The sequence below is a fragment of the Nansenia antarctica genome (genome assembly GCF_963989245.1).
Source record: "Nansenia antarctica genome assembly, chromosome: 8".
In the NCBI taxonomy this organism is placed as follows: Eukaryota; Metazoa; Chordata; class Actinopteri; order Argentiniformes; family Microstomatidae; genus Nansenia; species Nansenia antarctica.
Window position 1 is genome coordinate 35,958,361 of NC_137678.1, and position 12,500 is coordinate 35,970,860.

Genomic DNA, 12,500 nt, shown 5'->3' on the forward strand with positions numbered 1-12,500 from the left:
CCATAATGCTGATGTGGCCCGGGATGAGACACCCCTGATGAGACACCCCTGACCCCTTTGACACCCCTGGTCTACATCATCATGTCTTTTGCACTATGCCACTATTTGCTCTATTTTGCACTATTTACTCTGTCTGGTTTGATGTCAAACTACATTTCGTTGTCTCAGTAGGCTAATTGTGCTCTGGGAAATAACAATAAAGTTTAATCTAATTAAATCTAATCTAAATCAAAACTCCCATCCATAATAGGAACAGTCAGTATAAATTAAAGTAGGGCCCGCAGACATCGATTTATATCACTTTTATATCCGCCGCGACAGGAAATGGAAACAGGAATAACTGTCATTACATTCATTAGACATTTTTGGCATTTAGCGGACGCTTTCATCCAGAGAGACGTTGTAATAAGTACATTCATCTATAGTAAGTGAATCATATGTTACCTCACAGTCAAGGCATGTAAGTGCTAGAGAAAGGGAAAGAAAAAAGCACATTTTTATTATTGTTATTTGGCCTGTTCTTGCCTCCATTATTAAGAGATATTTAGAGAACATACAGTACTTGAATCACCCAGACGTTAGAGTTAGAAGTGGCCGTCACTCTGACTCTCTGTCAACTGGCCCTGAGTGCAGCAAAGGTCACTAGGCCTCTCTCGCTAGGCTAGGCTAGAATTAGCCACTTCCCCCAGAGTCTCAGGTGGCTGCTAATGGCTTTTTCGATAGACTGGAGAACTGCTGAGAGAGATAGCTAGTTCCCTTTCTGTCTGCCTGGAGCCCAAGAGAGCTGTGGGGGGCAGGACGGTGAGGTTTTAAGAACCTCACACGTATTTCTCTCCAGGCCTCTCGAGGGCCTGTGGTACCCAGAGAATGTTGTGCCATGAACCAGGAAAGTGTGGAGGGGTTATAGTATATGTAGTAACTTTAACTGCCTTCTCTTTCTCTGCCTACCTCTCCCTCTCTCTCTCTATACCGCTCCCTCTCACTCTCTGACTCCCTCTCCCCTTTTCTCCCCTCTACCCCCCCTTTCTCCCTGCCTCCTTCCCTCTCTCTCTCTCTCTCTCTCTCTCTCTTTCTCTCTCAGACTGGATAAGCTGAAGATGGACCAGCGGGCTCCCCAGGAGATGAACAACATCCTGAACCACCGAGTTTTGACCCGTCCCGAGATCCAGAATAACGAGCGGAACCGCGAGCTTCCACCCCCCCGCCAGACGTCCCTCCCCCGCACGGACGACAAGAAGCAGAAGGAGGGGGAGAAACAGAGAGAAAGAGAGCGATACACCCTGCAGAAGGACGGAGAGAGATACTCCCTTCAGAAAGACGGGGTGAACTACACTCTCCAGAGAGACGGGGAGAGATACCTCCTGCACAAGGATGGAGAGCGCTACGCCCTGCAAAAGGACGGAGAGAAATACTCCCTCCAAAAAGAGGGGGAGCGCCACCTCCTGCAAAAGGATGGAGAGAGGTACACCGTCCAAAAAGCCGGGGGGGGGGAGAATTACGCCCTCCAGAGGGAGGTGGAGAAATATGCGCCGCCGCCCCCGAAAGAGGAGAAGTACTCGCTCCAGAAAGACGGCGAGAGGTACACCCTCCAGAAAGACGGGGGGCAGAAGTACGCCCCCCACAAAGGGGTGGAGAGACACCACTCTCTCCAGGAGCCGGAGCACTACGGGTCAATCGGAGGAGAAACGCGGGAGGGCAGGAAGTACAGGACCCTGAGGGAAGGTACCGACAAGTACGGGACCCTCCAGGTCGTCGACAAGTACGGCACCCTCCGAGAAGGAGACAAGTACGGCACTCTGCGGGCGGGCGACAGGTACGGCTTCCAGAGGGACGGCAGCGTGGAGCGGCCCCTCACCAAGATCAACAGCATCAAGCTGCAGCCGGCCCAGGCGGCGGCCATCGCCGCGGCCGTCACCGCCTCCCGCCAGGGGCAGGTCCAGGCCCTGGCCAGCCAGCACCACAACAAACCCCCACAGGTCAACGGGGAGCAGGCCGGGGACTGCAGCCCCGGGGAGATGGTGATGCTGGTGGGCGGGGGGGGCACCCTGGGGAGAGCACAAGGCAAGGCCCAGGCTCTGTCGTCGTCTCACCAGGCCCAGCAGGAGGGGCCGGAGAGGGGCCAGATGTCCAGGACCAGCTCCATGCAGCAGCTGGAGCACTGGGTCAGGACCCAGAAGACAAGAGGCCACGACGACGAGGCGGGGATGAGGAGGTAAGGGTGTGTGTGTGTGGGTGGGTGGGTGGCTGGGAGGGTTGGTGTGGGTGTGTGGGTGTGGGTGGGTGGGTTGCTGTGTGGGTGGGTGTGGGTGTGGGTGTGTGGGTGTGGGTGGGTGGTGGGTGGGTTGGTGTGTGTGTGTGTGTGTGTGTGTGTGTGTGTGTTTGTATGTGGGTGTGTGTATGTGGGTGTGTGTGTGGGTGTGTGTGGGTGTGTGTGTGTGTGTGTGTGGGTGTGTGTGTGTGTGGGTGTGTTTGTATGTGGGTGTGTGTATGTGGGTGTGTGGGTGTGTGTGTGTGTGTGTGTCTGTGTGTGTGTGTGTGTGTGTGTGTGTGTGTGTGTGTGTGTGTGTGAATGAGAGGTTTGTTTAGAGTGCAGAGAAGAGCAGGGCTTCCCGACTGTCAGAGACAGGCATACGCACGACTGGCATTTCCACAGACAGACACCTACACACACTCTCAGCCCCGCCTCCCTCCTCTACCCAAGCCCTACCTACACACTCTCAGAGAACGTACCACTCACAGACCGACCTCTCTTGACAGCGCCGCCCGGGGAAAGATACATAAATAAAAGCCCTCTTCCTTCCAAGCTGCTGGCTGTTTCTTTTTCTCCAGGAGTTCTTTATCTTGGCCGCACAGCTCTCTCTCTCTCTCTCTCTCGCTTTCCTCCCTCCCTTCTCCTATCCTCTCCTCCCTCTCTCCTTCCTCTCCCTCCCTCCTCCTCCTCCTGCTCTATTATGTCGGCAAGGCCGAGCTGAAAGCTTTTGATGTCAGCCACGTCTGTATAACCACTGTAAGGAACGGTGGCTTCATTTACCTGGGTTGTTTGACTACAGGAGAGGCCATGTTTTACTGTGTGTCTCTCCTCCTCTCCTCCCCTGCTCAGATGAATAAGCCATGAATACGCCTTTCCCCCAACGACAGTAGAACACTTTCAGGCTGCATCATTTCCAACTCTCTGTAGTATGCAGTGGAGGCAGGGCGAGAGAGCGAGAGAGAGAGAGAGAGAGAGAGAGAGAGAGAGAGAGAGAGAGAGAGAGAGAGGGGAGGAGAGAGAGAGAGAGGGTGGGAAAGAGAGAGAGAGAGAGAGCAAGATTTACATTGTGCTACCCCCCCCGACGTGTGTTGGCACAATGTAAATCTTGCAGGTCTGCAGCCTTTCCAGCCCTCTCAGATCCAGCCAGCGGCCTACTTTCCCTCAGCCATGAAAACAGCATTTGTTGACGGCTATTCAGCCTCTGGAACCAGAGGGAGGGCTCTGTGGACACCATCCTGAATAGCAGCGACAATGAATTGGTTCCATTGAGCCCCCTCGGTTTATAGACACCCCCGGTATCTTCCAGTAATAAAGCTTAATGGCAAATGGATGGGACACACTTCATCCTGCACTGCAGATACATTGGGAAAAGGCAAGGCTCTCCTTAGAATCTCCGTTGGGGTAGGATGTGAGAAGAGTACGGACAGTGTTTCCTTGGATGATATAATGTGTTATATAACAGGGCTTAAAGTACTCCGGCACAGTGCCGGATTTCCGGCGCGGGAGAATAAAAAATAAAAAAAAAAACTGCAATTGCGGCATTGCGCCGACGTGGTGGCGGGGGCGCTGTTTCACAAATAACTTAGCTTTCGTGTTTGCTAGCAAAACAGCTGATAGTTGATGTTGACTGCTCAAGGAGAATACATATTTGAAAGTACAGAATGCCTGAGAGCCTTATATTGCATTATATTACATTATATTTTGAATGGCCATCTGGTGCCTGAATATTGTTTTTTCCTTTACATATATAATGAAATTTCCACCATAAATTGATGGCGAAAGGGCACAAATTGGTGCATATCAATTCACCAGAATGCAAGAAATTAAGTGTTTGATGCTCGTTTAAGGACCCCCAGACAGCCCTGCTTCATGGGTCCCCCGATGTCAAACACCCCTGGTACCACCTCCGCCTCATTTTGAGCCAGGAAAAACCCTGAGTAGTGACGGGAAGCCTTATGGGACGTGGTGCCAAGAAGGAGAATATAAGTGATAGTGGCTTAATAAGTAATCAGCTTGTTCTTTTAAAGACATGTATATATTTTATTCTGTATTGTTATAGTGATAGTGGCTTAATAAGTGATGCAATCAGTTTGGCCTTTTAAAGACATCTAATTTTTATTTATTTATTATTAAGTATAAAACAGTATTATGAATGAAGGAATGAATGGTCTTTATTGTCATTACAGTTTTTCCCAATTGCTAAAACACAAAAGCCAATTCTCTAAACCAAATGACCAGTTCTCTAAACACATTTAATAAAACTAGCTCCCATTTGCCAAAACCATAAACACATTTCACATGAAGACACAATTCACAAAACACAATCCTCCTTTTCTCATAAATCTAAACACATTTTGTCTTGCTAAAACACAAGTTGCAAAAAACTCTGCTCAAAATGTCAAATTCTCAAATTAAAGCTCATGTGATGCAAAATGCTTGCCACAGTCAGCAAAATGTTAACACAATGAACACACCTGGCTTCATTCATTAAACATAACGACTCAACATTTAAGACACTTGTTGCATTTAATGATTGTGGTGTGTGTGTGTGTGTGTGTGTGTGTGTGTGTGTGTGTGTGTGTGTGTGTGTGTGTGTGTGGTATAGTTCCATAAATAAATAAAAAAACATCACACCCTGAACATTGTTTTCAGTGAGTATTGTTGTGTGTAATGGATCCTCTGTAGTGTTTGCATTGAGTTGTGATACAGTACAGTAGTGTACATGTTACGGTACATGTGGGAATACGGTAACATTTTTCAAACCTTTATTTACGTAAAACTCGATAGGACAACAGTGCAACAACTTCACGGCTGAACTTTAGTAACATTTCGGACATCATATGCCATTTAAAGGGGGGAAATAGATATCTAAAAATACATGACTATCATGCAAAATCAGCCTTACTGTAATGTAAAATATGTAATGTTAGATATAACGTTAGACAGGGAGCGCAGATTTATTTTTATGCATGACTATCATACATGTGGGAAAACTAGGGTTAGGGTTAGGTGCTAGGGTTACAGTAAGGTTAGGGTTAGGATTAGGGGTAGGGTTTGAGTTTGAGTTTTGAAGAGAGAAGGTGTGGTTTTGCTTATGTAGCTTTAGAAAAGTGTGGTGTTTAGAGTTTTGGGAAAATGGAGGAAAGTTTTGTGAAATGTGTTTTAGCAATTGAGAAAAACTGTAATACAGTACAGGTACCATACAACGAAATTTAGGAGGGAGGGCTCCCCTGGTGCTTGGAAAAAGACTAAAAACACGAGGGCCAAGGGTAAAATAAAAAAGGGAAAAGAGCTGGTTTACATAAATAAAGGCTATGTACACTATCTACTATACTACTATACTATACAATAAAACACTGTGCTGTACTCTATGCTATGCTATAAATATCCTAACTTTTCCTATATCTGAACCTTATGTACACAAGGGTTGTCATATTGCACATAGTATTGTTGCACATTCATTTAAAGTATTAATGCATTTTAACATTGAGACATATATTTTGTATTGACTATAAAATAGTATTAATGCATTTAAACATTGAGACAAGAAGCTGTCTTCTGTACCCGCTCTCCCAATATCTCAAACTGTGACCCACCTCCCCAAGAAAAAGTTTCAGGCACAGGATTTTTTCCCACTTTAAGCCCTGTATATATAATGTGTAACATTCAACAGGTCGCTTTTATCCTAAGCGACAGCACAGCGAGAGCAGGAGTTGTTTGTGTGCCGGGACTCAAGGTTTATTCGCTCTATGGCTCTACACTCGTTAAAACCCTCCAAGTTACAATGGGATGGTAATGACCAAGTAATTATCCCTCCCAGGTAAAAGGTAAATATGTTTTAGTTAAAGCTGGCGTTCATTAGCGTTAATATATTATCATCTGTTATTATCTACTAAAAACATTCACAGAGGTAATTAGACTGGCTTCCATTCCCTCCCCTCCAATTAAGAGCTAGCTGGAAAATGTTGAATGCAGTTGATAGTTCTATTGTGTTTTCACTGAATGCCCTCTCTTTTCCTCGCTCATTGAACAAGCCCAGTTCACAGATCAAACATTTGACAAGACAAAGGAGTTGGCTACAACTAGGCTATGTTAAAAAAAGCTCTATGCGAATAGAATTTCATTAATTGATGGATAGATGTATGTTTGGATGGATGGATTGATTAATGAACTGATTGATCAACTTGCTGGCTGATTGATTGATCGATCCTGCCTCTGTTGTTCCCAGCGTCACCTCCTACCAGACGCTGCCCAGGAACATGCCCAGCCACCGCGCCCAGAACGTGCCCCGCTACCCCGAGGGCTACCGCACCCTCCCCAGGAACATGCTGCGTCCGGAGAGCGTCTGCAGCGTGGCCGGCTCGGCCTACGACCGCGCCCTGGGCCCCACCAGCGCAGAGAAGCGCCGCTCCATGCGGGACGACACCATGTGGCAGCTGTACGAGTGGCAGCAGAGGCAGGCCTTCTCCAGACACGGGCCCCCCCCGGTCGGACCGGGCCACTACGGCACCCTGCCCAGCCCCAAGACCATGGGGAACATCTCGGAACACGCGGCCGCCCCGTCCATCCCCACCTCGCCCTCCCACGGCTCCCTGGGCCTCTACCAGACCTTCTCCCCCCGCCAGGCCCCGCCTCCCCCCACCCACAACAACCCGGCGTCGCGCTCCGAGGTGTCCTCGCCCGTGTTCAGAGGGGACGTCACCCTGGACCGGAGACACAGGACTCACCTCACCAAGGTGAGGACGGACACACACACCTTGAGCTCCACCTGTCTTACACTCTTACAGAGGGTCGGCTGTGGCGCAGGAGGTAGAGCTGGCGTCTAATGATCGCGAGGTCGGCAGCTGCGGCGGTTCGAACCTTGGCTGGCCACGTGTCGAGGTGTCCTTGAGCAAGGCACTGAACCTCTAATTGCTCCAGGGTCGCCGTCTATGACCAACCCCTGGCCTAGAGCATAAAATACCAAATTACAACAATTGACTGACAAGTTGATTGCATGGCAATAAAACTATTATAATTTGTTTGTATTATTATTAAAATATATATACAGTATATTATTATAGACACTTGTCAGTGCTTTTCAATCAAACCAGCTAGTAGCCTATTCCCCACTTGTTAATCCATCTGTCTCTCAAAACAAAGGGTTCTTTCGGCTGTCACTTTTTGGGGGTTTTCAATGGTTTTTCCCACAGGGACAAAAGCCAAAGACACCTTTTTACGGTTCTAGGTTTATGGAAGCAGTCATAGAACTGAAGGCCAGATGTTCCTCCTCATGACTTCATCATGCTCTGATAGGCAGAGACATCTGTCAGTCAGCCAGTGAACCAATTGGCATCACACAAGGCTTAACCCTGTCACCAAGCTTAATGTGTTGTGACACAACAAACAAATCTCTGCAGAAAGTGTTGTGAGCTGGTAACCTGGCCCTGAGTCAGACAGCAACAACAACACATTTGAAATTTGCACCCTGGAGAAGTATTTCACAGCCTCTTTGCACATCGCTGAGACAAGGCGTGTGTGTGTGTGTGTGTGTGTGTGTGTTTGTGTGTGTGTGTGTATATGTGTGTATGTGTGTATGTGTGTATGTATGTGTGTGTGTGTGTGTGTGTGTGTGTGTGTGTGTGTGTGTGTGTGTGTGTGTGTGTGTGTGTGTGTGTGTGTGTGCGTGCGTGCGTGCGTGTGTGTGTGTAATCCAGTGATGCCCTCTGAGTTTGAGGAAATGAATAAAGTGTTATTGATATTGAGTTCCTCCGCCCCTCCTCAGTACGCCTACCCACCTGACCGCCGGTCCATGCCCGCGGGCATCCCCGTCCAGACCATCACCCCACAGTCACTGCAGGGCAAGACGGTGAGTTGCCCAACTCCTCTTGTCTTCTCTTCTCCTCTCCCTTGCCCTTGTCCTCTCCTCTCCTCTCTCATTCTGCCCTTGATGAGAATATTCTTTGCTTCACAAAACACAAAACTTTTTTCTTAATGTATTTTTTCACCCTCCAAACAATGTGTTATGATTGTTGGTTATGCAACATATTCAGTATTTGCATCACCCCTCTGGCCATATTTATGATATTTATGTGTAGTCATAGAGACAAAACAATACAGGATCTATGCGCAGCTGCCATGCTACAGTGGAGACACTGATGAAAAACTGAAGTATTTCAGACTGCTACGGTACAGCTCTCTCTCAATCTCTCTCTCTCTCTCTCTCTCTCTCTCTCTCTCTCTCTCTCTCTCTCTCTCTCTCTCTCTCTCTCTCTCCGTCTGTCTCTCTCTGAATATGTAACCTGCTTTATACTCACTTGTCTAATATTGCAAATGTTTATTATTTCCTGTCAGTAGTCAAAATATAATAATGGAATCATCTACATTATAATGCCAGTGCAGGGGCACAAATGAAATTGCCTCGGGCTGTGCTCTCAAATTGACTTGACTGGAATCAGCGGTGAGATTGATATTCAACATCCACATTACTCTCTGAATATTGTGAACGTCAATGGAGTGTGGTGGTTTTCGTGTGGAGTTGATGAGAAACATTTTGTTAAATGTTCACTTATTCACTCCTCACTTATTGCCACAGTTACTGAATATAATTTTCCCATCAAATGAATCTCTGTCGTCCGCCTTTCCTGAGGACACACACACACACACACACACACACACACACACACACACACACACACACACACACACACACACATATAAGTCACTCCTTCCCCAGCCCAGTCCAAATCATAGCAGTAGCAGTTGCCATTGTAACATAGGACTCTGGTCTTAGCCCTAGCCCCAGCCCCTGATCCTTTGTCTAACCAAATGGTGGTCATAACTAGGTTATAACTATGTTATAACTACAAACAAATACATTTTTGGTTTACTTAGTGGGTCACAAGACAAGCCGTGGGTGGGGAACCGCAGCTCTCAAGACGGATTTGAATCTGTGAATGTTCCCAGTTTCTCATGACAGTTCCAGATGACCGTATATACAAGACAGGAGTTGGTTGATTGATTGATTGATGGACTGACTGTGTGGTTCTCTCCTGTCCTCCTGTTGTCTCTCTCCCCCCCTGTGACCTTTGCCCTCTGACCTCTGCGTGGCACAGCCAGAGGAGCTGACCCTCCTGCTGATCAAGCTGCGGCGGCAGCAGGCCGAACTCAACAGCATCCGGGAGCACACTGTAGCACAGCTAGTGACCCTGAACATGGAGGGGCCCAACCCCAAGGTCAGGGGGGGGGGTGTAGGGGGGGTGGGTGGGTGTGTGTGTGTGTCTGCTTCTCCCTGTGTGATGCGGTGGCGTGAGGTGTCTGTTAACCTTCCTGTGTGCTGGAGTCTCGTCCTAACTTGGTTTTGCACTTATCACAGCATGGCGGCCCTTTATTCTGTTTAAAGATTAATGGTATTATACAGTATATTACAGCACACACACACACACACACACACCGTGTGTACTGTATAATACTCTTTGTGTAGCATCGTTTACAACGAGAGCTGAGGCAGCGTGGCATGTATATCAGAGTCTGCCATGCTATCCCATTTAGTTTTGTAAGAGTTCCGCGACCACATAGGTTTCGGTAAGTAGTTGGTTTTGATGTGGTGAACCCCCCCAAGCTTGCAAAAACACTCACTACTTTTAGATTTTTAGCATGGGATGACTGGTTGCTGCTTGGTTCCATGGGGGACATTTGAGTACCGCGTGTGTGATTACAAAGCCACCATGACCGGACTCTGGCTGTCACAACCTCTCCCCTCTCCTCCAACCAGCCTGTCTGTACAGTGTCTATCTGTGTGTATATCTGTTCATTCTCTCTCCCTCTACTTCTCTCTCTCTTTTTTTCTTTGTGTTCTGCCACTTCCCTCCTGGCTCACTCCTCTCTCCCTTTCTTCCTTCTTTCTTCCTTCCTCCCTCCTTCCTGGTTCTCTCCTCCTCTCCTCCTCCTCCTCCTCCTCCTCCGCTGCTGCTGCTGGTTCTAGAGTGAGGTTCTGTCTCACCACCTCCAGAGGAACCTCATGTATGTGGACAGCCAGGTGAGGAGTCCTCCTGCACTAAGTACACACACCTACACTCTGAGGGAAAAAAGGGTTCCGGAAGGGTTCTCCAGCGGTCCCTGTTGGGAGAACCCCCTTTGAAGAACCCTTGTTGGATTCCATGTGGAACCTCCTGTGGAATTCATTTACATGGAACCCAAAAGGGTTCTACATGGAATCCCAAAAAGGTTCTCCCACATGGAGAGCAGAAGAACCCTTTATACTGTGTGTACGTTGAAACACCTGACTTCTCCCGGCTGTCTCTGTAGACTCTGTAGTCGGCTAATAGAACCTTTTTAAAATGCCTTTAATGCCTCTCCTCCTCTCCTCTTTTCTGCTTTGTGTCTCCCGTTTCTCTTTCCTCCTTCTTTTTTCTGCTTTCTAATTATTTCTCTCTCTTTCTCTTTCTGACCCTCCTGAAGTATATATCTATCTAAGTATACACAGTTCCCAGCAGGTGTCTGTTTAGCGTTGTCCGTGTGTGTTATGCTATTAAGAGTGAGCGTAAACACCCTAGAGGGGGATTCAGGAACGGTAGCCGAGCACTAACCCGGCTGCTCTGGCGTGTGTAACCAGGGCGGACGTCGAAACGTGGCGTTTATTTTTGGAAAAAGAGCCTCATTTTCCATTCCTGCATTATTTAATCTTTGCAAAGGTCATCATCACTAAGGAGGAACCACTCAACCCTGCGTGAGAGGAAGGAGGGGGGGGGGGCGGCCTGCTTCTGTGACTTATCACCATAAGTGATAAGTCACAGTCGCTCTAAGGAAACATTAAATTATTTGATCCACCCTGTGTGTAATTCCTGTGTGTAACACTGCGAAGACCTGGCAGTTTCAACTGTGTTATGTTGAAAGGCTTCGGGCCAGAGCGGAGTTGTTTAGAAACAACCGGAACGTACTGCCGTATTCTGATCATGGTTAATACGAATGTTAGGTTTTTTTACGTTTTCTTAATTAGGAATATTTTTAATTGTTGTGCCTCTGGTATATCTGCTGTTCTGAGTCCGAGCACCAATGAGAGGGATTGATGATAGTGTCTATTATTCAATTAGCCTGTTATGTAGTCTCCTTATAAATAACCTAAACCTCTTCTAATTGGTCTGGCCCATGATTGGCCAGTGATAGTGCGCCCGGGTCCCTGGTCCACGCTCCATCTCCGTCGCTACGCTAATGTTGACTGGTGTAACTGTGCAGTAGTTCTTCTTCTTTTCTTTCTAATACCTCCTGTACTGTTGCTCCCTCCCTCACTCGCTCGGCTAGATGAAGGAGAACGAGCCCTTAATCTTCATGATACACACTATGATTGAGAACTCAGCCCCGAGGCCACAACTGTACCAGCAAGTAAGGTCTTGGTTAATCAGTCACTGTACACTCCTCCTTTTCCTCCACCTCCACCTCCTTCTCCTCCTCCTCCTCCTCCTCTCCATCGACTCCCTCGTTGTTTTATCACATGGCCTCGGTGGAGGCTGGGGGAGGTAGAAACCGGAGGACAGGCTCGTTTGGAATGCACGGAACAGAATAAGGAAAGGTATCAAACACACAAACCGTTCCTCATCCCGTTCCTTATGCCTCACAATGAGCACCCCGTCCTCCGATTTCTACCACCACCAGCCTCCCCTGGATTGGATGCAGTCAAATCGGTCGCTGGTGTCATCACCGCATCGTTTGTATATCCTGTTTTGTTTTGACGAGCCCTGCAACGCATTCCACATCCATCGCTTTGTCCTGTCCTGATCTGGACTGACGTGAGCATGGCTTATGGTGTGATGCTATATAGACATGGTGCTCCATAGACATGGTGCTCCATAGACATGATGCTACATAGACATGATGCTACATAGACATGGTGCTACATAGACATGGTGCTACATAGACATGATGCTACATAGACATGGTGCTACATAGACATGATGCTACATAGACATGATGCTACATAGACATGGTGCTCCATAGACATGGTGCTACATAGACATGATGCTACATAGACATGGTGCTCCATAGACATGGTGCTACATAGACATGATGCTACATAGACATGGTGCTACATAGACATGATGCTACATAGACATGATGCTACATAGACATGGTGCTACATAGACATGATGCTACATAGACATGATGCTACATAGACATGATGCTACATAGACATGGTGCTACATAGACATGATGCTACATAGACATGATGCTACATAGACATGATGCTGCATAGACATGATGCTCCATAGACATG

At 47.6% G+C, this 12,500-nt stretch overlaps 1 protein-coding gene across 1 annotated transcript in view; it reads left to right on the forward strand.

Annotated features, from left to right (window-relative positions):
- Positions 1–12,500, forward strand: part of plekha5 (pleckstrin homology domain containing, family A member 5) — a gene marked incomplete at its 5' end in the record, with an annotated part of 171,218 nt that overhangs the window by 141,569 nt on the left and 17,149 nt on the right. The window contains 6 exons of the mRNA XM_080538302.1: positions 1,082–2,212; positions 6,480–6,987; positions 8,016–8,099; positions 9,346–9,465; positions 10,215–10,268; positions 11,531–11,611. Coding sequence (XP_080394428.1) covers positions 1,082–2,212; positions 6,480–6,987; positions 8,016–8,099; positions 9,346–9,465; positions 10,215–10,268; positions 11,531–11,611 — 1,978 coding nt within the window. The remainder of the gene's footprint in view (positions 1–1,081; positions 2,213–6,479; positions 6,988–8,015; positions 8,100–9,345; positions 9,466–10,214; positions 10,269–11,530; positions 11,612–12,500) is intronic.